Source organism: Arvicola amphibius, chromosome X (genome assembly GCF_903992535.2).
Source record: "Arvicola amphibius chromosome X, mArvAmp1.2, whole genome shotgun sequence".
Taxonomy (NCBI): Eukaryota; Metazoa; Chordata; class Mammalia; order Rodentia; family Cricetidae; genus Arvicola; species Arvicola amphibius.
Window position 1 is genome coordinate 22,003,138 of NC_052065.1, and position 27,020 is coordinate 22,030,157.

General features: G+C 36.5%; 1 protein-coding gene and 1 non-coding gene across 2 annotated transcripts in view; both read left to right on the top strand.

Moving 5' to 3' along the window:
* The window catches only part of Huwe1 (HECT, UBA and WWE domain containing E3 ubiquitin protein ligase 1), a 139,342-nt gene that overhangs the window by 75,004 nt on the left and 37,318 nt on the right, over nt 1-27,020 (top strand). Inside the window, 37 exon segments of the mRNA XM_038317423.2 lie at nt 80-132; nt 135-205; nt 207-254; nt 2,966-3,190; nt 3,192-3,212; nt 4,827-4,960; nt 5,368-5,459; nt 7,864-7,978; nt 7,980-8,053; nt 9,053-9,087; nt 9,089-9,270; nt 9,643-9,692; nt 9,695-9,764; nt 10,715-10,914; nt 10,917-10,955; nt 11,247-11,342; nt 11,345-11,484; nt 13,402-13,434; nt 13,437-13,526; nt 13,897-13,975; nt 13,978-13,991; nt 14,531-14,800; nt 16,129-16,281; nt 17,627-17,671; nt 17,673-17,755; nt 17,952-18,035; nt 18,743-18,878; nt 18,880-18,921; nt 19,394-19,556; nt 20,045-20,062; nt 20,065-20,153; nt 20,155-20,215; nt 20,218-20,402; nt 22,460-22,655; nt 23,442-23,609; nt 25,404-25,549; nt 26,092-26,158. Of these exon segments, the coding sequence (XP_038173351.1) occupies nt 80-132; nt 135-205; nt 207-254; nt 2,966-3,190; nt 3,192-3,212; nt 4,827-4,960; nt 5,368-5,459; nt 7,864-7,978; nt 7,980-8,053; nt 9,053-9,087; nt 9,089-9,270; nt 9,643-9,692; nt 9,695-9,764; nt 10,715-10,914; nt 10,917-10,955; nt 11,247-11,342; nt 11,345-11,484; nt 13,402-13,434; nt 13,437-13,526; nt 13,897-13,975; nt 13,978-13,991; nt 14,531-14,800; nt 16,129-16,281; nt 17,627-17,671; nt 17,673-17,755; nt 17,952-18,035; nt 18,743-18,878; nt 18,880-18,921; nt 19,394-19,556; nt 20,045-20,062; nt 20,065-20,153; nt 20,155-20,215; nt 20,218-20,402; nt 22,460-22,655; nt 23,442-23,609; nt 25,404-25,549; nt 26,092-26,158 (3,767 nt within the window).
* LOC119805620 lies at nt 3,587-3,722 on the top strand. Its single transcript, XR_005283938.1, has one exon. It is a non-coding gene; the product is annotated as a U8 small nucleolar RNA (small nucleolar RNA).

Below are 27,020 nucleotides of genomic sequence, written 5' to 3' on the forward strand. Positions count from 1 at the left end.
CCTGATGTCAATTGGCTTTTTATTTCAGAACAGTGTTAGCATCTAACTTGTAAAAAAAAACCTTTTCATTACCTAGATGAAAATTTGTGGAATCTATTCTGAGCAACAATACAACAGATGACCACTGCCAAGAATTGTGAATCAGAAAGGACTCTTACCTTTGGTTACCATTTTGGGTCTTCCCAATCTGCCTATTGACTTTCCACATCTCTGCTGCCTGTCAGGCTGTTGCAGGTGTCTGCAAATCCATATTGGTAAGACAACATCTCGCCAAGTATTTCCTCTTAGAAATGAGTTTTGTTAATACATCTGTGATTGTATTTTCAGTGTTCTCCTTTACCCATAGCTGAAAATTGATAAATTGGTGTCTGTTCACACTTAATATATTTCATACTATTTCTCATAGAGAAATTATTTATTTTTCTTTGTTTTTTGCATTTGCTGTGTAGTTACGTCCTTTGAGTTTATATGAGTGTAAAGTGTATTTCAAAGAAAGCTTTCTAGCCTTATTCATGGCTTTGTTATGATAGCTTTTTGGTTTTAGTGTGGCTCTATTCATTTTGCAATGTATTTTCCTTTTTCCCAAGCTTTATTAGTCACGAATCGATCTGTAATTTATTGCTTAAATTTGCCCCTCCCAAAGCAACCTTCATTTCCAAAACACCTTTGATTTCAAAAACACCTTTGATCTTGCAAGCTACTTGTTCTCTCCTGTTGCCTTAACCTTGGCAATTATTTTACTTTCTCTAAATTGTAGGTATTGTATATTATTTGAGATTGTTATGGTGACATCAGGGTTTTATCAGGTTTGTTGATTTTTACCAGTTTACTTTTTAAAGCTAAATGATATTTTATGGTATAGACATTGCCACATTTTGTCCATTTCCCCACACTGGGCATTTCTATTGCTTCCATTTTTGCCCCTTATCAATACTATTGTAACTCCGGTGTATAAACAGCTCTTAAAGATTTGCATTTTGATTCTTTATAGATGTGTACTTGAAGGGAAATAGCTCAATAGTAATAATTTTTTTGTGTCTGTGTGAAATCTTCAAACTACTTTTCTAAGAAGCAATCTCCATTCCTGCTAGCTACATGTAAGGATTGTAATTTCACTATCTCCATACCAGATCTTTGTTTTTTTTATAATAACCATTCCAGAGTATATAAAGTAGTGTTTTATTTTCATATTGACTTGCATTCCAAGTAATTGGTGATATTGAGCATCTCTTCCTTTGTGTACTTGAGTTATTGTCTACGTGTGCATCTTGCTAAATGTATATTCGTGTTCTTTATTCTATTTTTAATTGAATTGAGGTGTTTTGCTATTGATTGTGTTCATATCTCTGTATATATTGGATATCACTCTCTTTTCAGATACATAACTCAAAAATATCCTCATTCTGTGGGTTGTCTTTTACTTGGTTAAGATTACCGTGATATACAAAGGTTTTGATGCCACTCAAGGCCATTTTAACATTTTGTGATGGTTGCCGTCATTGTTTTCTGGGTATTGGTGGTGTTTATCCAACAAATCGTTGCCAAGAAATTTAGACAGTATTCCTCCTATGCTTTACTAGGAATTGTATTATTTAGTCCTTAGGTCTTGTTACATTTGGAGTATTTAGAGATCCAGAAAGTTCAACTTCATGTTTTTGTGTATGCATACCACATTTCCCCCAATATCATTTATTGAGAAGACTGTCATTATATTAAATCATCTCCTATCACTTTTCAAATACCCCTTAACTATAAAATGTGAAATTTCCTTCCTGAGCTTTATTCTTTTCCATTGGTTGTTATTGGCCAGTACCACAATTTTGATTACTATTAAGTTTGTAATAAGGCTGGACCAACAGGAAGTGTGAGAACTCCAAATTGAGTTGTGTTCCTGTACCCCAAGACTATTTTAGCTTTTGGGGTCCCTTGAAAAGTGTGTGTGGAATTAAGAGAATAATTTTATACTGCCTTCCCCCAACAAAAGAAAGATTGGAATTTTGATACTAATTGCAATAAAGCTCCTCTGTCATGCTGTTTTGTGCCCTGATAAATAATTTCTAGAAACTGCAATTTAATGTTTTATTTTGTTTCACTTTTGCAGGTGTAAAGTGCTTCATAAGAGAACAAGGGGAAAGGACTGATCTAACTACCCCACCTCTAAGATGCTCTGTTGAGGAGGGATAGATTTATTTCAAGCCATAGGAAGGCAAATAATTTCTAGCTTTGCATAACAAGTGGTAATCTTTAATTGCCAAATTTTTTCTTCCCTAACTTGAAAAGAAATGTATTATTAGGTTGTCTATTAAAATAATTTGCCTTCCTGATGCCAAATCTCATAGTCATCGCTCTTGTTTTGGAAAGACGAGACAGCATTATAGCTGTGAAATTACTTCTTTACCTGAAAATATAATTCATTGTTAGTAGTTTGACTAGTCAATAGCTTTTATCATACTTGCTTTCTCCTTTATTTCCCTCTGTACCATTTGTACTACTAGAATGGTTACGACTGTTTAATTTATATAACACTGAATGAGGTGAAGGTTGAGGTTAACATGACACCTCAGTCTCCTTACTCAAAATGTTACTTGCATTTTATTAAATGGAAATAAAGCATTGTAATATGACTCATTTTCTAGATTTGGAACTTTGCCTAACATTGCTCCTTTCTAAGCAGAATTTGAAACTAACCTCTCATACAACCGTACAGCAGACAGTCTATTTGACATTCATGTGCTTTAAGTATGATTGGCTCAAGTCTCAATATAGTTTATTACACAAAGATAGTGAAATATATTATTCCTGGCTTCATATTTTGGTACGGATGCCATTTATAAAGTGAGAGACATGACTGACTGAAATTTGGGAGGTTCAAGTACTAGTCATTTCCACTGTGAATATTAAAGGCATGGTATATATACATATATATGTGATTCATTATATTTTATCACATTCATTATTGTTTCAGACCCTGTCACATGAACCCAAAGTTCTTCAGAAGGACCTCCTTCAGTTGGACTCAATCCTTTCCTCCTTGGAACCTTTACACCGGCCCATTGAATCCCCTGGCGGCTCAGTGTTACTTCGAGAACTGGCATGTGCAGGCAATGTTGCTGATGCTACCTCTCAGCATCAGGCTACGCCTCTGTTGCATGCTCTCACTGCTGCCCATGCCTATATCATGATGTTTGTTTCACACTTGCAGAGTTGGACAGGTTAAAATAAACTTTTCTGGTTTCAACTTAAAGCCAATGAAAGTGCCAAGGGCCTTCATAGACCTGTCAGATTAAGTGTGCCTAGAACAATTCTACCTGGAGTAGTAGCTGAAAGAACAGTCTGATTTAGCATTGATATTTTTTTTGACAGTTTTATCTGTTGGTTGTTATAAGTTCATGCTTTAGATTGGTATGTAGTTTCACTGTCTTAGGTTTTATTCTGTTGTTGTTTTGTTTTTGGTTTTGTTTTATTTTGTTTATTGAGACAGGGTTTCTCTGTGGCTTTGGAACCTGTCCTGGAACTGGAGGTTTTATTCTTATTAGCAGTTGTGTGACCAAATAATTTGTCATATTTTGGGACTTTCAAAAATTAATCGTGAGGAGGTTAGTCCTTACCTTTTCCTCCTTTTGGAGGGCAGATAGAAAATGATGAGTGGAGCTTTCATGACTTGCTGATTAGTATTTCCTTGTAGCCAGGACTTGGCAACATCCTGGTTGCTCCTATACCAAAAAAAAAAAAAAAAAAAAAGTAATCATCATTGTTTTCTTCTGAAACATAAAGGGTTGACTTTATGTTTTGGCAGGCAAACATTAATTTTGGTTGTCTATTGCATCTTACCAGTCACTCCTAATAATAAATATGAAAACCTCATTACATTTATTTAATTTTTGTTTACTATTGTGTGTGCTTGATATCAGACATGGGTTTGTGAGCATGGCCACAGTCCACGTGGGGAGGCCAGAGAACAACTTTATGAAGTCAGTTTTCAGCTTTTACCCTTATTTATGTTCTAAACATTAAGCTCAGGTTAATGGGCTTGCAATCTTTACTCTTCGCCATTCCTAAAGCCTTTATTACTAACTAATCTGTGTATAAGTTAATGTAGACCATGACAAGAGGGTTTGTTTTTTTTTATCACAAGCATTTAAATGAATAGTTAAGAGATAAACAAGAAGAAAATGTTCAAATGCTGTGTCTGCAATCTCTGGTCTTTCCTGTTCATAAAGAAAACGGCTGATGGTGTTAAGATGACTCAGTTCCATAATGCTTGCAATATAAATCTGAGGGACCTGAGTTTCAGTCCCCAGAAAAATGCATAAAAATGTCAGTCCAGCTGATACGTGCTAGAAAAGCACTATAAAAACAGAAACAGGTGGAATTCCTGAGTCTCCTTGTGACACTAGCAAACAAGGTGAAATGCACAAACTCCAGGTCAAGAGAGACCCTGGTTAACCCTGGTTGTTTTCTGGGCTCTACAAGCATAATCACGCACTCACGCAATAAAGGAAAGTAGCCTGTCTGTGTATGTCACCATTTAACTACCTTTATTATCTTAAGGAATTTATTACAAACATAATTTCACAGCAACACCATTATTTTCTGCTTTTGGACAAGAATGTGTTCTCTACCAGCTCACTGTGTATATAGCCCAGATTTTGCTTGATCTCATTGTCATCTCCTGTCTCCAAAAATGCTGGGTTTATAGGCCTCTCATATTACCAACAGAAAAATAGCTTCTTACATCTTTATAAATAGGTGAAAATTGATTTTTTTAAACAAACATTATTGTTTGGAGACCATGTCATATGTGAATGCTGCTTTTTTGGTTGCAGAGTGAAATTCGTTCAATCTCCGTAAACCAGTGGGGTTCTCAGTTGGGTTTGAGTGTTCTAAGCAAGCTAAGCCAGTTGTACTGTTCTCTGGTGTGGGAAAGCACTGTCCTTCTCTCTCTATGTACTCCAAACAGGTAAGAAAATAGTCTTTTCTTGTAATATCTTGCTTAGCTTTTCTAATTGACAAACTTAAGAAAGCTTATAAGGTTCCATTGAAAAGTATGGGAGAATTTAATAAAAAAAAAAGTTTTAATGTCTCTTTGTCCTTTCAACTTTCTAGCATCAGGAATTAACTGACATTATAGCAGCTTGTGCATGTTTGATTTGATTTCCCAGAGATGGTTGTTATCAGCATGATACATATCTTACTTATTGCTACTTCCGGAATTATTGCTGTTTTTATTGTGTTTAGGATAACTTAACTGCTCTAAGAGCTATGGTTAAGCAAGTCAGGGCCCTATATAGAATATAAGTAAACTATAAGAGTTCTTTTGTTTGACTTGGTTTTTGTTTGTTGGTTTACTTTTTCCTTTGTTGGTAGCCTACCATCAGGATGTGAATTTGGCCAGCGGACATGCAGAACTGGTCCAAAGGATGAGAAGGCAGGTACGACCCAGGGCGGAAAAAGATCAGGTAACTCTAAGAAACTAAAATCTTAGTCACTACCTCTCCTAAGTCTGTTCCTGTGACTTCATAGGCTACTGTGAAACTTAGTTAGCTCTTTGTCATCCTTAGTCCTTAGTTTTCATCATCTTGCTGATTTTTTAATTATTAAATTTAGATTTTTTTTTTTGTCATTTCTCCTACAAAAAAAATAATACATTATAGTGAAACTAAACATAACAATAGAACCATTCTACACCAAATAACATACACCGTTGTGAGAAGTATCTGCCTGATCTTTCCCTGGGGCTATTTAAGAGTGCCTTAATGAAAAAAAAAAAAAAATATCTTGTTTCTAACTGCCAAGACCTGACCATTCCCTCTCAGAAAACTAAGTTTCTAATGTACTGTTTTGGAAAATGAAAGTTTTTCATTTTGATTTTGTGTAATATAAGATTGAGTACTAAACAATTATTCTTCCAACGTACATGATAATATTATAAATTTTTGTATGAATTCTCAATTTTTTCATATAAATTTTCTATAAACTGGTGGAGAAAGCAATTATTTCAATTTATGAACAGCAATTTGATATACTGGATTAAATTGATTTGTCAGTTGAAAACTTCCACTATTTTTACCTTTTAGTATGGGTTCTCAGTTGAAATTAGGTACATGACTCATATCTTTCAGACAGTGCTGCTTTAAAAATTATCCCTTTTGTCATTTTTTGTGCTTTAATTACAGTTAGAGTTCAAAATAGTGTAATCATAAATTACACACCATTCTCTGACCTTGGTATAGCAAACATGAAAGTGATGAAATAAAATTTCTCCAGAGATTTTTTTTTTAAACGTGAGTTCTACCTCAAATAAATAAAAACTAAAAACTATGGAGACAATTCTATTATAAAAATATATCCTTTAAAATGCATGAAAATATTGAAAGAGAAGCTAAGGAACTCGAGTATGTATGTATACACATGCTTCTGAGGTTAATTTTAGGGAAAATGTATATCCAAATTTTAGTCTGTTTCCAGTTTCAATCAAAGAATATACAGGTAGTTATTAAAAACAAGGATAAATTTGTCAAAGAATTGCTTCTCCCAAAAGTTTATAGGCTTTATTCTTGCGTTTGTTGGGGATTTTTTCTTTCTCAGTCTTCACATGTGTTACAACCCCCATTTCTACTAGTAGGTTTAACAAAGAAATCACAATTTCTCAAAAATTAGTAACTTGAGTTTAAATATACAGACAAAGCCAAGTGATCCTAGTAATTTTAAGGTAAAGAAGACAGGAGAACAGTAGTTGTATGTAAACCCTTTGGCTTACACAGTGAGTTTGAAACCAGCATAAGAACTTGCTCCTATGCTGCACCATCACTTCAAACCAAGTTGTATCTCAGTGCACATATGATAAGCCTGGCATTTCAGGCATTCCTGCAACCTCAGTTTCAATGGGAGCTGGGTGGAGATAAATGGATTATTGAGGCTTGCTGGCTTCCAGCTTAGCTGATAAATCTCTAGCCCAGGTTCAGTGAGAGACCCTGCCTCAAAGAAATAGGTGGAAATAGAGGAAGACAGCAGCCTACCATCTTCTGGCTTCTGTGCACACCTGCACAGGTACACATAAGTAAGTAATAAATCTTTTCAAACTGGGTACTGGGCAAGATTGCTCAGTAGTTGAAGGCCCTTGTTGACAAGCCTGAGGCACTTGAGCTCAATTCTTAGGGTCATATAAGTAGAAGAAGAAAGAGAATCGACTTCTAGAAGGGTTTCTTTGACATCCACTCACACATTCCCATAACACATATTAAATAAATAAACTTTTTTTTTAAAGAATCTACTCATTGGGGGCTAGAGAGAGATGACTCAGCAGTTAAGAGCATTCCAGGGAACCCACATTTGATCCCAGTACAAAATGGTACTCAGATCCTTCTGTAATCTAGTCCTGGGGGTCCAATACCCTCTTATGTGTGGACATTAGGCATGTATAGAAGAGTATTAGACTCATACATGCCAGCAGAACACTCATAATTTAAAACTTCCTACTTAATTCCGTTCTTGTGCAGGATTTATAAATGCTGGGAAGTAAAACTGTCCCATGTTCTGTAATGTCCAGTTTGAGTTTGAACAAGCTAGATTCTATCTTGCGTGGCATCCTTAGTGACAGCTGCAGATATTATACACACTGTACTGTGTGTTAAGATCCCTTCTACTTGGTTAGAACTCCAAGCAGAGAAACATATGGTGTAGTTTTGGGTTTTGTTATTGTTCTGCTTTTCATTTTTGGAGAGGGTGGTTGATTTGTTCTCCTAAGCTTAGGAAGTAATTGAAATTTAAATAGGAACAAACACTATTTCTTGGGACTCTCAAAACATGGACCCAGGTAAGTGCTGACTTTGCATGATCTACTAAACCCTTTTACCTCTGCAGATGGAGAACAGGACGGAACAGCTGGAAGTATGGATGCTTCTACCCAGGCTTATTGGAAGGAATTGAGCTAGATGGGTGACACATTGGCTCCATGGAGGACAGATGAACCTTCTTCAAGATTCTAAAGGCAATCTAAAAATCACCCCCGCCATGGCTGCTAGAATTAAGCAGATCAAGCCATTGCTGTCAGGTCAGTATTTTTTTTTTAAACATCCTTTTTGAGATCAGTTCTAACATTCTTCAAGAAAATTAAATTTGAAAAATTACACTGTTTGTGGAATAGAAAAGTTGAAGACATGCTATGACTCTCAGTACTTTGTTGAATCCCCAGTGTGATGTGCTCATTAAGGATATTAAAAGGAGAAATTCCTTCTTGACATATAGCTACCTCCCTTTTAAAATTCCTTACCTCTTATTCATCCTTTGAATTACATGTTTTATAGTATATGGAACAGTTGGAGTCAGTGGTTTTCAACCTATGACTTGTGACCACTTTGTGGTTGAATTATACCTTTCTGTGGGGTTTCCTAAATCACCAGAAAAAAAATTACATTTCAATCATAACAGTAGCAAACTCACAGTAATGAAGTAGCAAAATTTTATATATATTTTAATATGGGGAACTATACAAGGAACTGTATTAAGGGTTGCAGCATCAAGAAGTCTGGAAACCACTTAGTTGTTTGTTTTTTGCCATACACTTAAGTTGACTCTTTTAAGTCCAGCTAATGCATCATTTACTTATTACTACTTAACTGCCATATTGTTTCAACAAAGGCAGTGTCAATTTATGCTTAATTTTGCAGTATAAGTCCTTATCTTAGTGCCATTTTTGTTTTAGTAAATGTCAGTATAGTTTTATATTCTACCCTCAAAGGGTACGTCTGGTTTCTTGTGGAATTTCCTATTCAGATTATCACATGAACAGGCAGTTCTAAGACTTTGTTTACTATTGTTCAAGAAGAAAGTTGTGTCTAGTGAGATGATTGTGTGGGTAAAGGCACCTTTTTTATGCAAACCTTATGACCTGAGATCAGAGTTACCAGAGCCCATTTAAGGTAGGAGAGAACTGACTCATCAAGATTTTTCTCTGATCTACACATGATAATAATTAAATGTGTGAGAAATGTGTGGATGTTACGAAATCATGGTGAATATTTTATAGCATTATATGCCTTCTGGGTTTCAGCTTCTTCCAGATTAGGCCGAGCACTTGCTGAGCTCTTTTGGACTCCTTGTTAAGCTTTGTGTTGGCTCTCCTGTTCGCCAAAGAAGGAGCCATCATGCTGCCAGTACCACTACTGCCCCAACTCCTGCTGCTAGATCAACAGCTTCAGCCCTCACCAAGCTACTCACAAAAGGCTTGTCATGGCAGCCCCCACCGTATACACCTACTCCCCGCTTCAGGTGAGTTCCTATTTGAGAAACGGGGTAGAGAGTGACAAAAAAAATAATATGTGTGTTTGTTTTCATTCTATTAATAAAAACTTGGAAATCTCTTGTATGCACTGCATATGAGTGTTTTATTGTGCCTAGGTATTTATTGTATCTAGTATAGAACATGGAAGTTTTCTAATGGGTTTACAGTTAAACTGTATTTCACTAATCTTTTATCTTAATGGGTGGCAAGTACTACTCTGGGTGCCTAACCAATCTGTCACCTAAATGCTTGTGTTAACTTTTCCTTTTGACTTTTTTTCACTTAATTTCCGTTGCTTTTTGTGTGTTTATTAGAAATGGTTGATTTTTTTTTTTTTATGTTCTCTTTCTGTTTTTTAGGCTGACATTCTTCATCTGTTCTGTTGGATTCACATCTCCAATGCTGTTTGATGGAGAAAGTATCCTTACCACCTCATGCTGCAGAAATTTCTCTGCTCTGGCGGTCACAATGCTCTTTTCGAGTAAGGATTATTGATTCACAGAGAATCCTTTCTTGCACTTTGATCTTAATTGTGTATCTTACCAGCTCACAACTTTGTAAAGCATTAGTTGCATCATTTTGTGTTCTAGGAACAAGCTATATATGTATGTCTTCCCTTTCCCTAAGAAGACGAGATATATGATAATACGTAAGAGGCTTTGCTTTTGGCGCCATACAGGTGGTTCAGCAGATAAGAGCAGTTTGTAGCTTTTCCAAGGGTCATGATTTCTATTCCCAACACCTATAAGATATTTCACATCATTCTATAACTACATTCTCAGGGCATCTGAATTTTTCCTGGCACCATTGGCAACACAGAGATATGTATAGGAATTACATTAAAAATTGCATAAAAATCTATTTCATACTTGGCTTCCCATTGCCAATGCATAGGGTTTGGGGGATTTCTTCTTTTTTTTCTTTTTCTTTTTGTTGTTTTTACACTAAGCAAGACTTTATTGTTACTTTGAATTCAATAAGTTGTTTTGTTCTTGTTTACTTCACTTTCAAAAGATTTTAAAATAAAAACATAATTTTAAGCCTTTAAAAATTCATAAAAGGCATATTAGACGTAATAACAGCTTTTTTTATTCTGGCCTAATATTCCTCACCCCTCATCAAGGATACTTATTTCTTTAAAACATTAGACTAAGATCATTATAGAAAATCACAATCAATCAAAAATACAGAGTCATGGAAACCAGTCCCATTGGGTACATCTACAAAATAACTGCACTTAAAATTCAGGGGAACACGGGGAAGGAAGGGTGGAATCAGTTCTTACACCAAAAGGAACCAACAAAGTAATGCCAAGAGGAGTGTAGTGTCAGTGTAGTAGTGTTGGAATTCTTTTAAATGTCGATCTTCCATATGCTAAAAAAATGTCAACACACATTCATCCACATGCTTTTTTTTCTCATTTGAATTTAGAACTTTCAACTGGGCTCTGTCCATGGGAGGAAAAGTTCCCGTTTCTGAGGGATTGGAAACATTCAGACTACCTGATGGCACAGGAGAATTCCTAGATGCCTGGCTTATGCTTGTAGAAAAGATGGTGAATCCTCCACCACTGTGCTTGAATTCCACATTCGCTGCCTGCCAATTACCTGGAGGTGTCCAGAACTTTCCACAATCAGTGCCCTCGCTTTTCTTGTAGTAACTCAGAAGGTAAGTATTCTGCATTCTAAAAATCAAAGGAGAAAAATTCTCACCTAACTGAATAGTTACCACTATGTTTTTACATAATAAAATGTGAGTGTTGACAAAGCAATGAATATGCTGTAAACTAAACTACAAGCTTCTTCTGATTGATACTTGGTACATCTGGATGAATTAAATACCCCAACTTTGTTAAACCATCTCTGTTGAAACTCATTGTGGAAGGCGTGTCTGACTCTTCCACTTAATTCTGGGATTTGAATTGAGGGGCAAAGTTTTCATTCATTTTTCAAATGACTTACAGGCGCCTTTACTTGCATCAAGAACCTGTGGAACCTGGAAACCCCTTAAGGTATATGGGGACGAATGGCTGAGTCTATGCTGGCCATTCTGTGCCACCTTCTCGAGGAGAACCTGTGATTCGAGAGAGACCTTAGCAACGAGAAGGAAGGATCTAAGAGGAGAAGGAGGATGCAGGCCAAGAAGAAGGTAGCTCCCGCAGAGAACCTCAAGTCAACCAGCAACAGCTACAAACAGGTAGAGTGCATGCTAGCCTTGGATTCCCAGCCCTACATTTTGTACCTTATAAATTCTAATGTTCATAAATTTTGTTTTGTTTTATAACCATGTCTAATTGTGTAGGCAAGATCGGCCTTAAAACTTGGAATCGTGCATCGGCCTCCCACATGAGATTAAAGTTAACGTACCTATCTTATTTGTAAATTTTCTACGCTTCTATACCCTAAGTGCTTGGGGTGCCTGGCCCACCCTTTTCCCACAACCATTTATTTTTTAAATTACTTTCTGGATTAATTAAAGGCAAGAGATTGTTGTTAAATGTATTCTCTAGTAAAAGCTTTTTCAAACAGAATCACTCTAAATCTGTATCACTTGAAAATGGTTGCACTTTGAAATTGGAATTCGAAGGAATGAGAAGCTTCATAGAATATTTGGAATGATTTTTTTTGTTTGCTCTTTGGAATGTATTATACATGTATTTTGATCATAGCAACTCCCTTCAAGCTCCTTTCCAAGTCTCCCTCAACCCATTTCCCTCCTGCTTTCATGTCCTCTGTTTTATTTAAAATAACACATTGAATCCACTCACTGGAACATTGAAAACTTAATGCGTGTCCAGACCCTGAATTACTCTCTCTTCCCTAGCAGACACAAATTATTAATAGTGCCTCAGCTAGAGGTGGGACTTTGAGCCCCCTCACCATTTATAGTTTAATATTCACTGCTTTAATTTGTTCAGGTAACCACAACTATTGTGAGTTCATGAGTTGTTAAGGTCATGCACCATGCATGTCTAGAAAGCAGTACTTACATCCCATCTTCCATCTTAAGTTCTTTCTGACCCCTCTTCCTTTTTATTCTTTGAGCCTTTTTAGGGTGTTTTAATATGGCCTAAGCTCTTGAAGTTATTTATTCTCAGCATTTTCAGCAGTTACAAGTCTCTGCATTAACTATTGCCTATAGCAACAAGAAACTTTTGACGAAGGGTTAGAATGCACTAATCTATAGTTTTAAAATTTTTGAAGTCAGCTTGCAACCTTTACAGCCATGGGCTTTTGATCAGGTATCCAATACTAGGTATGAATTTCCTCCTGTAAAGCAGGCCTCAAATCCTATGAGAACAGCATTTAGTATCCTTCATATTGATCATGCCACCACTGTACAAGGTTTCACTGTAGCATGCCTAGATTCACAGCAGGATAAGTCTGTTAATTATTTTATTTCCCCAAGTGACCTGCTTAGGCACTTTCTGGCACTATGAAAGCTAGTCATCAAGGAGGCGTATTTTATCTACGTTATATATGTCTTGAATCCAAAGGTGTGTTGCGTCTTGGCAGTCAAGAACTAGGTAATGTCCTATGGTGTTTAAAGGGACACTGGGACTCCTTGAGCAACTCTTAGGGTGGTATCCCAAAACTGGCACTGAGATTTTCATTTAATGATCTGTCTAATGGGGGACAGTGTCCTTCTACCCATGCTGGGTACGTGGTGTTTGTCTTTCTCAAGTTTTTTATGTATGAAGAGTGTATTATTTTCTTCAAATCTGTAATATATATATATATATATAGATATATATATATATATATAGTTTAGAAATACATTTTGTATTATATATGCTTTAGAAAGTTTGAAATTTTATACCACTGTATATAATTCTTTTTTAAGATTTATTTATTTATTATGTATTACAGCAGTCTGTCTCCATGTACGCTCGCATGCCAGAAGAAGGCGGCAGATCTCATTACAGATGGTTGTGAGCCACCATGTGGTTGCTGGGAAATTTGAAACTCAGGACCTCTGGAAGAACAAGCCAGTGTTCTTAACCACTGAGCTGAAGTTTCATGCAAAGAGAGAAAAACTTAAAAGTTCTTCGTTGATTTTGAAATGTGTTTCTACTTATCTATTATTGTGATTCTAAGCTCTTGGATTTTTTTAAATAGCTAATGGACATGGGTTTCACAAGAGAAACATGCCATGGAGGGCCCTGTTGAACACCAGCACAATGGAACAAGCAACAGAATACCTTTTAACCCATCCTCCTCCAATCATAGGAGGAGTTGTTCGGGTAAGTTAACACAGGAAATCTTATATCTTTGTGCCTTTGTTTATCTGCTGGTAACCTGTTTTTCTCCATGTCCTGTGCTAATGTTTTATGTATAACCACTGGAAGCTACAGATTATTCTTCCAGGAACTTCTGTTCCCTAGCCATGCTGCATTTGTTGAGATTTGTTTGCAGAGAACTCTTCTATACTTTTTCTTTGTAATTTTACCCCCTTCTCCCTGTAGTGGTAGGTAACCACATAAGCTTTAGTTTGATTTACTTGGACAGAGCAACATTCTGGATTGGTTCCCTTTCCTTGAGTGTTGTGTTGTCTATTTAGGTTTCTTTAGTTTGGATGTGTAAGTTTGTTGGATTTTCTGTTGTCATTCTTAGGATCTTAGCATGTCTGAAGAAGACCAGATGATGAGAGCAATTGCCATGTCTTTGGGACAGGATATTCCAATGGATCAAAGGCAGAGTCACCTGAGGTACCTTAAATCTTACATCCTGAAGTATCAATCTGTATATTTCTGTGAACACTATAAATCTCTGTTTAGTGGTGGGGAATGTCAAGGGAGTAGTTTTTTCATTTCAACCATTTGGTCTGTCCTTAAGCTACCTTGTATAGAACTGAATGAAACTTTAGATGACTCAAATGAAACATTAGTCTTCATTGTCAAGTAAGACCCAAAATCTAACTGGTACTAACTAGTAAGTCCCAGACTTAGCTGTGTTCCTAGGTGGTATTATTTATATTTACCACACTGGAAGGAAACATTCAATAGGCTCTAAAATGAGCTTTTTGGAGAATAGTACATAGGCTGCTTGCAGATGACAACTGACATTGCTTTGGGGGTACTGTTTTTCTCTATCTTGCATTAACCTATATGGTTACTATTACATTCATTACTATGCCCTCTTGAAAGTTTCAACTGTTTTAGAAGGTATATGGTACTCGGTCACTGAGTTAGGCACTCATGGCTTTTACCCATGGCATATGTAGTCACATATCCTTTCCTTCCTCCAGGAAGTTGCTTGCCGGAAGGAAGAAGAGGAACGTAAAGCCCGAGAAAAACAAGAAGAAGAAGAAGCTAAATGTCTGGAGAAGTTTCAAGATGCTGACCCATTGGAACAAGATGAGCTCCACACTTTTACAGATACAATGTTACCAGGCTGCTTCCATCTTCTTGATGAGCTTCCTGATACAGTATACCGTGTTTGTGATCTGATCATGACAGCTATCAAACGTAATGGAGCAGACTATCGTGATATGATTTTGAAACAGGTTGTCAATCAGGTAAGTTCTCAGGGGTACCAGAGGCTGGGAGTATTTTAAAGCTGTTTTTCCTTGCTAACAAAACTTTCTGATAGGCCTTACTACATTCTACCTGATATGCTTGCTTTATGTTTGAATTCTTTTACTTGCAGTTCCTCTGCTTCATTGTCTGCATTGATCCACCTCACAAAAATTAGTCCTTAGAAAGGAAAAGCAAAGTTTTTCCATCAGTTTCTTCTAAATATGTCTTTCATCCTTGAGTTAACCATTTATTAACAATAATTTTTTTCCTCCTGTATAAGGACTTCCAAGTGGATACTGATAACCTTGTTTTGTTACCTTTTTTTGGTATTTCTCTCCTGTTGTAAATCAATGTGTTTTAATTATTGAAATAGGATAAGAAGCAGATTATCTCAAATATTCACATAAAGAAATAACCCCAGTGAGATTTTTTTTTTTTTTTTTTTTTTGAGAGTCCCTTAAATGAATATGTGGTTCCTTACGGGAGCAGAAATGACTCAATGATGGTTACCTCATTAAAGCCCACCCAGGCATGGTTAATTCACAAAAACTGGGAACCTAGAATACACTGCACTACAACAGACTGGAGAGTGTCCTTCCCAAATGACCCAGTTAGTCTGAACCTCTTCCAGGCCGCTTCACTGGTCTCTGTTTCTTCTGGGCAGCTGTTTTTAATGCATAGAAACATCAACCTTAAGGAAAACTAGATAACAATATCTTTTATTGCAGTGCATGCTTACACAAAATATTTTAGCAAGGTAAAACCTAAATAAAGAACAGCAGTATACTCATTTTAAGGACTTAAACATTTTCCAAATTAAAACCTCGTTAATATTCTGGTATTTAGCAGTTTGACTTTGATTCTACAATTAATTTCAGGGGAAGTATAGTAAAGAATGAAAGAATCATTTAGAGACTGACTAAAGCAAAATTCTCCCCCCACCACCCCGGAAAACGGTGTTCTTTGTAGCTTTGGAGCCTGTCCTGGAACTTTCTATTGTAGATCATGCTGACTTTGAAACTCAGAGTAATGCTCTTTAAGGTATTGGTAGCATCACCCAGCTGTACCAATTTCTTTTAAAATATTCATTTCCTTAACTGGTTTTAGCAAGATGGTTCAAGCTGATGACCTCAATGCAGTGCCAAGAACCAATATGGTTTGAAGGATAGAACCATTTTTACAAGTTTTCTTTGTGCACGTACATGCAAAATTAAAATTTGTTTAGAATAATTGTTAATGATGGTCTTTTTTGATACTCTAAACGTTTTTGAATATTTGCACAGGCTTTGGATTACTTCACTGTTAAATGACTTGTCCTTTTTTCTAGGTGTGGGAAGCTGCTGATGTATTGATCAAAGCTGCTCTTCCTCTAACAACAAGTGACACAAAAACAGTGTCAGAGTGGATCAGTCAGATGGCCACCCTGCCTCAGGCCTCCAATTTGGCTACTAGAATCTTGCTTTTAACACTGCTTTTTGAGGTAACACACACACACACACACACACACACACACCACACACACACATTTTGGACTCTCACAGCTTGTTTATTGAAGAATTAGCCAGCACTGAACACTACATTGAATTGGGGAAAAGTACAAAGCATGATCATGCGAGTTCACAATTTCCCTGTAAACTAAAAGGTATATAATGTATAATGAAGTTCAAAGTACAAGGTTCTGAGTTGGAAGGTTTATATGCATTAATTTCTGGATCATGCAGGAAGAGCTTCTTAAAACAAGTTTTGAGTCAAAAGATGATGGATGTGGTCAGTGTCTGTATTTGGCTTTTATACACATGCATTTTTACCTGCATATATACTCAAGGGTGCCAGTTGTCACTTTAGAAGGGCATTTGAATGTAATACTGAGGAATACTAACTAGCAGCTGCAAATATAGCAAAATATGAAATTGGATGGTTATTTTTAAGATATTTAGAATCAGACTCCTTCCCCTGCCCGATCAATTAGCAGGTCATTCAGGCAAAAGAGTAGTTTGGACAAGATATGTTACCGTTCTTAACAATATAAATGCCAGAAGGCAATTGACCTTGAAGAAGTATTTCTTCATTTATAATTCATTCTGTTTAACAGTAACTTACTTGAATCCAGTATTTATGTCAGACTGTCTTGAAATGTTCCTGTTAGAACAATAGTTGCTTTCAAACAGCTGACACTATTATGATTGTTTTCTCGTTTCACATACACAATAGTTTTCTGTTTTTGTCTAATCCCCACCTATTAAATTGGTCTACATTGGTTTTCTGTTAAAAGCAACACCAATAAAACCCCCATTTAAAACCAATTAATGTTTTAGTTTCCTTCAAATATAGAGCTTTTCTCTAAATCAAAACTTTACCGTTTAAATGTCTTTAAGACTGCACAACTTCCAGGTGGTGGTGGTGCATGTCTTTAATTCCAGCACTTGGGAGGCAAAGGCAGCTGATTCTGAGTTTGAGGCTAGCCTGTCTATAGGACAAATTCCAGGAAAAATCAGGGCTACACGGAGTAACCCTGAGTTTGAACAAAACAGCTGCCCAACCTAGTTGACTGTCCTAAGGTATATGAACCCATTTCCATATTGAGCATATTAATATACCTGATGCTATGTTTTGGGCACCTTATTCTACTTTTTATTTAATCATTACATTGAATCTAGAGGTAGACATAATTTCCTTTTAACTTATGAATATGAAAACCAAAATGTAGAAAACCCAAATAACTCATCTGAAATCACATAGTTCATAAATGATAAAGAAATAGAATTTTTATTTTAAACTAGTTCTGTAAATGTTAACACCTGTATTATTGTGTCTTTTAAAATTAGGAGTTGAAGTTACCTTGTGCCTGGGTGGTTGAATCAAGTGGCATCCCTTAATGTCCTAATCAAGCTCTTAGAAGTGGTTCAACCCTGCTTGCAGGCTGCCAAAGAACAAAAGGAAGTTCAGACCCCAAAGTGAGTTACCCTTTATCCTGATTTTGCTTCTGTTTTTCCTGGGATTTGGCACTTGAGTTTAGTTCCTGAATCACTTTTCTGAAGCATATATGAAGTAAATCTTGAAGATTTTATGGTTAGAGAATTTTAAAATACCTAACATTTTCCCATTCATGCATGTTTTCTGGCTTGCCCTAAAGAAATAATTTCTTTTTAGATGGATCACCCCAGTGTTGCTTCTTATTTGATTTTATGAAAAGACGGCCATCTCATCAAAGAGAAGAGCCCAAATGACTAAGGTGTGTGAGTACAATGTCTGTGTTTAACATGATGGTTTCATTTCTTGAGGCAAGAATAGATCAGAAAGAGAATAGTAGGAGAGCAGTTAAAATTGTAAATTATCACAATGAAAATACAACTCGAGGATTGCATTAGTTGGATTTCTTCTTTAAGATGGAGAGTTGAAATCATTTTCTTTTGTACTATTTGTTAAAGGCCTCAAGATCTTATCCAAGTTAATCAATGTAATAGAAGTATGCTCTTTGACTATTGAAAAACTTGAATTTCTAACAGTTCCTCTGAGACGAAGATTGCAATGCTCAATAATACCTCAGTAACTACCTTTTTTTTGTTTGTTTTGGTTTTTTTGTTTTGTTTTTGTTTTGTTTTGTTTTGTTTTTCGAGACAGGGTTTCCCTGTAGCTTCTAGAGCCTGTCCTGGAACTAGCTCTTGTAGACCAGGCTGGCCTCGAACTCAGAGGTGCGCCACCACTCCTCAGTAACTTCTTAACAAAAGAATTTGTTCAATGTATCTTCTCACAGGTCATGCTCCTTGTGTAGAAAACAGTTGGAAAAAAGTAGATGGTGGCAAGACAGGGAAATTGTTAGGTTTTTCACTTTTACTGCATTAGTTTTAAGCAATGTATACTTAATGGCTATTGATTGTCTTGACAGAAAATAAAGCTAGCAGGAAATATAAAGAAACTTCATGTGTTTGCATTTTATTTAGTACCGTTCAGTCCAACAGCAACAACTGGCGCTGGTTTGATGACCGTTCTGGACGTTGGTGTAGTTACAGTGCTAGCAACAACAGCACCATTGATTCTGCCTGGAAATCTGGAGAAACAAGTGTAAGATTCACTGCAGGGCCGACGAAGATATACTGTCCAGTTTACTACAATGGTGCAGGTACATGTTCAACTAATAGTGTAAACTTGATAAAAATGGGGGTATTGTACTTAATATGCATTTTGCTTTTTTTTTTTTTCCTGAACTAGGAGTCTTGTCATGGTAAGGGTTAGGGATGTCACTTCTAATAGAGTTTTAAATTTTTATAGAACCAAGTTTTTCTAATTATCATCTAAACCATGAGTCTGTGGGCATTTGATACTGTTCTTCCTTGAAGTAAGGTTTTTTATGTTTTTATGTTCAGTCAAGGATTAGAGAGTAGTTAGTAGTTAGTGGTAGAAATGATGTCTGCTCTGTTGGAAATTTCAGAATTCATTATAGGTCTCTGTGTGTACTATTTCTAGAGACCTTCAGCTTAGTCTTGTACATTGTAAAGATGGGGTAAATTGCCAGAGTTCCTTTCTGTTGCAGCATCTTCCCTGAAAGGATTCCTCACCCTCCTTTTTATGTTTTGGTCTGTTTGAATTCCTAGGTTAATGAAGAAACAGGGAACCGACGCCCTGTGATGCTAACTCTCCTCAGGGTACCACGATTGAATAAAAACTCAAAAGGCAGCAGTGGACAGGAACTAGAGAAGACACTGGAAGAAAGCAAAGAAACAGATATCAAACGTAAAGAAAATAAAGGCAATAATGGTATGGTCTTAGTATTTCAAGTCTTTTTTTTTTTCCTTCTAATAGTGGTTTGTATGTACACACACACACACACACACACACACCCAACTGAGTCTCAAATTAACAATCCTCCTACCTCAGTCACCCAAATAGTTGGGATTATAGGTTTGCACTTGTACACTGCATGAGTTTTGAATCCTATTTTAAAAGATTTATATTTATTTTTAAATGTGTGTGAGAGAATACCTTTGGATGCCAGAAATGGAATCAGATTCCCTGTAAGCTGCCCAACATTGGCACTAGAATCAAAGCCTTTACATGGCTTAAGATCTAGCCAGTGGCCAATGATTTCATTTCAAAGAATAGTAAGAAGTACATGTTTTTCCTCCTGCTTTCTGGTCTTAGAACGGGTTGTGTTTTCTAGACCAAATGATGGCAGGATACTTTGAAAAGAGAGGTGTGTGATGAAATGTCTAACTACATACACCCTTTCCCTCCCTCATTTGTAGATATCCCCTTGGCCCTAGAGAATACAACACCGAAAAAGAGCCAAGCCTGGAAGAAACAAAAATTGGGGAAATCTTAATCCAGGGCCTGACAGAAGATATGGTCACTGTTTCTAATCCGAGCCTGTGTGAGCATGCTGGGAGTCCCTGTGGACCCAGATACATTGCATGCCACCTTCGCCTCTGCCTAAGGCTCACCCGGGACCACAAATACGCCATGATGTTTGCAGAGCTGAAGAGTACACGAATGATCTTAAATTTAACCCAGAGCTCAGGCTTCAATGGCTTTACCCCTCTAGTCACCCTTCTCTTAAGACACATCATTGAGGATCCTTGCACTCTTCGACATACTATGGAAAAGGTCAGTATTATTGGTGTCAGATGCTGATTTTTACTTTCTATCTTTGTTCTAGTTTTTTTTAAATATTCCCTGGTTTGTTAGGCACTGTGATCAGCATTTAACAGTTAACCACTATAAAAATCAGAAAATGGGTTCATATATTTTAGAACTAAATAAGTCAGGAAATAATAAAATGACAAATAATCAGTAAAGTTTTTACCTCCTCCATACTTTTGCAGAATTCTCAGTCTCCCTACTTAATCTTTTCAGGAATCATCATGAGATTTCACTTTCATTGTTCCTATCTTGAAAAACATGGTTTTGTTTCACATGCAGATAGATTAGTTTTGGGATAGCCACTTTTTTTTTGCCTGTCTTTGTTCATATTATTAAAATTGTTGCTTTTAGAAGTTCCTGAAAATCTGTATTTTTTTACTTGCTAGAAAAGTGGTACAGTTTGTACTGAAATGTGTTTATATTAGATTTCCTATTCCTTTATTCTGTTTGGTTTTGCCTCAGGTGCTCAAAAATCCGAAGACTTACAGCTGTTTAAAGGAGCATATTTGAGATCAATGTAGAACCAATTACATACAGACAGAATTTGGGCTAATAACAAAGTCTGCATACAGATCCTGATTAGATGAAGGGACTCTTTGGAAAATAAATAAATAATTATTAAAGCAGCATTCATAGAGAGCAAAGGAAGACCAGTGGCAGTAACACATCAAGTTGGCAAAATGTAGTGTAGTTACATCTGTGAAGAACCTGGTATACTATTTTCATTATGGTATGAAATTGGCATAACAACATTATAGGACAGTTTCAAATTGCAGATTAAGATAACCTTTCCATTTTGTTTTTGTCTTTTTTCCCCCGAGTTTTGGTTTCTCTGTACCAACTCACAAAGATCTGCCTGTGTTTGTCGAGATAGGGTTTCTCTGTAGCTTTGGAACCTGGCCTCGACTCAGATCCTCCTGCCTCTGCCTCCCGAGTACCGGGATTAAAGGTAGTGCACCACCACCACCTGACAGAAAGTATTTTTTAAAACTTATTTTCAGCAGGGTGTGATAGTGTTAACCTACAATCCCAGTTCTTAGGCAGCAGAGGCGGGTGTGTATTTCTGCAAATTCAATGCTAGCCTGGTCTACAGAGTGAGTTCCAGGGCTATAACACAAAGAAACTCATAAACTCAAACGAACATAACTTGTTTTATTTCTATTTTTGGGTACGTACACAAAAATAGTGTACTTTGTCCAAAAGAATGGGCTGGATCCCTTGCACCTGGTGTTTCAGGCCAGGTGCAACCTGTCTAACTTAGATGCTGGGTGCTGGAAACCGAATTCATTGTCTCTGTAATATCGGTACACTATTGAGCTGTCCTAGTACTTCAACTACAAATTTTATGGCTAAGAATTTGCCACAATTTTTCAAAATGTGTAGATAATATATTTCGAATTGCTTGTAATATCATGAAATTATAAATATAATACCAAACAATAGACACCTGTACAAATTATAAATCATGGCTTTACATAAAAAATCATTATTTTAAAATACAATTTTAAGCTAACTAGATAAATCATACATCTTTAAGGATTTTAATATGCTAAACTAAATAGCGTGGTTAATTTGGTAACATGCATTAAACACCAAGAAAACATTTTTATTACAAAGGAAACTTCCATAAAATTTGATCGCTTCTATAGTTCTCAACTCAACTTAAGATTGACTAAAGTATAAAGAAAACATTTTATTTTATTCTTATACACTAAGTAGATGTTCTTTTATGTATTTTGAACCATTATTTCTTAAAATTGCAAAAAATTTGGGGGAGGCTGGAGCTGACAGTTTAAATTTGGATGCTAGATGATATCTGATCAGATACCCTTTTTCATTAATGCAGTCATATGAAAATGAGAAGGTTTTGAGATATAATTTGTATGTGAGACACATTTTAATTATAAAGGGCTTAAAGACCAAGTGTATCTTCTACTGTTTCTAGACAAAGTTTGGTTAGCATTTTCATCTTTAATAACATTTCTTTGTTTACAATTATATTTTTGGAAACTTGTCACTAGGTTGTTCGCTCAGCAGCTACAAGTGGAGCTGGAAGTACTACCTCTGGTGTTGTATCTGGCAGCCTTGGCTCCCGGGAGATCAACTACATCCTTCGAGTTCTTGGGCCAGCTGCCTGCCGCAATCCAGACATATTCACAGAAGTAGCCAATTGCTGTATCCGCATTGCCCTTCCAGCCCCTCGAGGCTCAGGAACTGGTTAGTTTCATTTGCAAGCTATTTTTTGAGACCCTGAAGTCTGCCACCACCACCACCCTTTTTTTTCTTTTGACAAGATCTATAACTTAAATTCTCTTAGGCAGACAGAGACATTGGTTGACCATTTGGGTCAGTAAATTTTATAGGAAATTCCAGTAGCTTCTGTAGGCTTTGTCACATTTACCAAGGATTCATTCTCTTTGACTACAAAAAGTTCATCTTGATGAGGCAAGTAGAATTTAACTATAGTTGATGGTTTATATATAGTATGCTGATGAAGAACAAATATTTATGTTGCTCATGGGATGCAGTGACAAACTTACAGTGCTCCCTGTATTCTTGCCAAAAAGATAATGCCTATGTTTTATTATGAGGAAGTAATTAGATTAGCATCAAATTGTGGAATGTTTCACAGGATATCTGGCCTAAATTCACGATAAATATTAATATGAAAGGAAAAAAATTCTCATAAGAGGAGAATAGTGAGATAATGACCACTACTGCTTGGAATGGGTTCTGGGTCCATTTCTTGGAGGTTGGGGGGAATACAAGTGAACTTCCTCAGAAGGATATGTAAAAATATTTAAAAGTTTCTGAAATAGCTTGTTGAAGTAAAACAGAACTAAGTTTCAAATTTTCCTATAAAACTTGAGCCAATTTTCAAATGATCTTATTTCTTAAGCTCTTACACATTATGTAATCCTTGTTCTGGATACTACTTTGCCAGTAGTGAGGTTTAGGTGCCATTGCACTATTGTCTGATTTTTCTATTTGTTTTTGGCTTAGCTTCAGATGATGAATTTGAGAATCTTAGAATTAAAGGCCCTAATGCTGTACAGCTGGTAAAGACAACACCATTGAAGCCTTCATCTCTACCTGTCATTCCTGATACTATTAAGGAAGTTATCTATGATATGCTGAATGCTTTGGCTGCATACCATGCTCCAGAGGAAGGTATGTGTCTAGCCAGCTTTTCTAAGCAGGATTCTGAAGGATGTGTTTTCTTGCTTTTGTCATTTCAGCTAGCATGCCTTAGTAATTACTATATCCACACAGTCCTGGAATCAAAAAGTGAACCCGATAAGGGGATGAGATGACTCTGAAGTTAAGAGCTCTTGTTACTCTTCTAGTGGACCCCCAATTCAGTTTCCAACATCTGTATCGCTTAACTCACAACCACTTGTGAGTCTGACTTTACACCCTTTGTTAGGCTCTCCAGTCACTTGTACACAATCACACCAGATACACATGAACTAAAAATGAATCATTTTTATTTTTGTTTTTTAAGAGGGTTCTCTCTGTTAGACTTGGCTGTCCTTGGAACTTACTCTGTAGGCAGACTGTTCTTGAACTCACTTCCTCTGCCTCTTTTTCTCTTTTTTTTCTTTTTCTCATTTTTTTTTTTATTTGTGTTTTTTTTTATGGTTTATTTTTTTTATATTTAAAAATTTCCATCTCCTTCCCTCCTCCTCCCCCCCTCCCTCCCCTCCTCCTCCCCCTTCCCTCCTCTCCTTCTCCCCCTTCCCTCCCCCCTCACCCTCCACCCATACCTCCCCTCCCTCCCTCTCATTTTTTTATTCAAGATTTCCATCTCCTCCCCTCCTCCTCCCCTTTCCCTCCCCTCCCTTATACCCATACCCCCACTCCACCCCTCTCCAAAGACAAAGAGCCATCTTTTCTTTTAACAAAATATTGTTGCTCTTGGTGGTGGTGGCTGCATATGCCTTTAATCCCTGCACCAGGGAGGCAGAGGCCGGTAGACCTCTTGAGTTTAAGACAGCCTGGTCTACAAAGCAATTTCCTGTACAGCCAAGACCACACAGAAAAGCCCTGCTGTGAAAAACAAAAACAGATCAACCAAAAAAAATGGCAAATAGTACACATCTCTGAAGAAACTAATGAGCATAAAATATGACTGATGCAAGAGTAATTCTGAGTCCTTAAGGTAAGTCACACAAATCTGTTCTGATATTGACGAAGATTTTGCCAAATGTCTATTAGAATGGTAATACAGGGGTGCACGAAGATTCAAAAAGAAGCAATACCATTGCACAAGCAAACACTAAGAATTTTGTCATTTTCATATTCAAAACAAAATGTCTTATAGATTATATCAAAGAACTAAGGATATTATTTTGACATTGTTTTCAGACCACCATCCCAATATACCTTTCTTTGAGAGTGATTAGAAAAGCATGTTTTAATTCTTGGAACCCAAAGTCTAGTCATGACTTTTAGTTTTATTTATGTCTTATTTAGTAAAATGAGCAGTTCTCTGTAGAGAACTATTAAACTTTGCTTCATATACTGTTCTAATCCTTTCAGAGTTTCTTGCTTTTCTTCCTATCACAGTACCATTACTGCATTTCATAGTCTCATTTCCACACAGTGATTTAGCTCTCATTCTAATAGATTGGTCTCCCATTGTACAAGCCTTTCACACTAAATGTGTTTTGGACTTGACAGCTTAAGAATGTGAAAAGACTAATAAACTAGTTTATGTTAGAGTAACAACCATACATCACTTAATGACAGGAATATGTTCTGAGAAATGCATTAACTAACTTAACTTTTTGGTCTAACATACTATATACTTAGGTTATATTGCATATACCATTATAGTTATATTTGTTCTACAGCATAATTACTACACTGGTGCTCTTAAGTGCTGATCCAATAACATTGCACAAATATTATACAGTTAAAGAACCATAGTTTAGTTTTAGATACTTGTTTATTTTTTTCTAGCAGACAAATCTGATCCTAAACCTGGGGGAATGACCCAAGAGGTTGGCCAGCTCCTACAAGACATGGGTGATGATGTATACCAGCAGTACCGGTCACTTACTCGTCAGAGCAGTGACTTTGATACACAGTCAGGCTTTTCCTTAAATGTAAGTCACTTCCAGCTGTTCTATGTTTTTCTTCTCTTTCCATTGTCCCTATTTTCTTAGTATCTAGGATTATCCAAAGTGGGGAAAAATATTAATTTTGTAAGAATGATGGCCCACACCTTTAATTAATCCTACCACTCAGGAGACAGACACAAGCAGGTTTTTATGAGTTCAAAGCCACCGTTTGGGGAATAAAAGTATTAATTTTAGTACATATTTAAATTATATTTGTAAAAATATACAAAATTAATTTTAATACATGTGTAATTAATATATATAATTAATTTTAATACTTATATAAAGTTCCTAAAAATGAAAACAAAATTAGGGTGTCTCTGGCATTTTACTCTTTGGGTTGGAAATGTTCATCATTTTCCTTTTTACTTGGCTGTGTCAATAGATTATAGATTATAAAGAGAATGAGGTTGAAAGGTCAAACAAGAAGAATCTGTAGCAGTCTCAGCCATTGCTCTCAAAAGGAATCTTAACCCTTGTGGACTGCTTATAGAATTCATGACAGCTCACATGTATTCATCTTCCAGAGTCAAGTCTTTGCTGCAGATGGTGCCCCTGCTGAGACTTCCACAACTGGAACTTCCCAAGGAGAGGGTAATAATTTGCCTTTTTCCCCTTTGTACTATCTGTTTGGAAGATTTCTCAAAGGAACTGGTTGTTAGCTTGGTGGTGGTGGCGCACACCTTTAATCCCCACACTTGGGAGGCAGAGGCAGGCGGATCTCTGTGAGGTCAAGGCCAGCCTGGTCTACAAGGGCTAGTTACAGGACAGGCTCCAAAGCTACAGAGAAACCCTGTCTCAAAGTCACAAAAAGTAAAAGAAACTGGTTTTCTCAGGCCTAGAATAGAATAACAGAGTGTCGTTGTCACATTTACATTTACTTGTCTGGGCAGTGATTTTTCAAGGGTGAGCCCAATGTTCTGCAGATACAGGCTGCTGAAGTTAATAGAATTGTAATTTTCATTAACTTGTTAATGGTTGGTGTAGTGATATCCTTAAGTTGTACTGTTTGTACTTTCCCATATTCCCTTTTAGTAGACTCCACAAGCTGGCTTATAGAGTTTGTTTGTGCTAGTGACATTATACCTCTATGCTTTTGGGCGTTTATTCCTTTAATTAAGAGTTTTAAAATAAAATTTAGGGGATGCTTTGGTTAATACTCTTTTCCAAGAAATTAAAATAAGAGGAAGTAAGGGCTGGAGAGATGGCTTCGTGGTTAAGAGCCATCTTAATTTTCAGAGGACGGGAGTTTAGTTCTTAACACCCACCCATCAGACAGCTTAGAGCCTCCTGTAACTAACTCCACTTTTCAGAGATCTGACATCTGGCTTCCTCAATCACCCACCACACACTTAAGTGTACATGCCCCCACATCCATACACACAATTAAAAATTAAAAATAATATGAATCTTTTCTTAATCTGTGAAGTGATAGCTAATTTGGGATCTGTTCTTT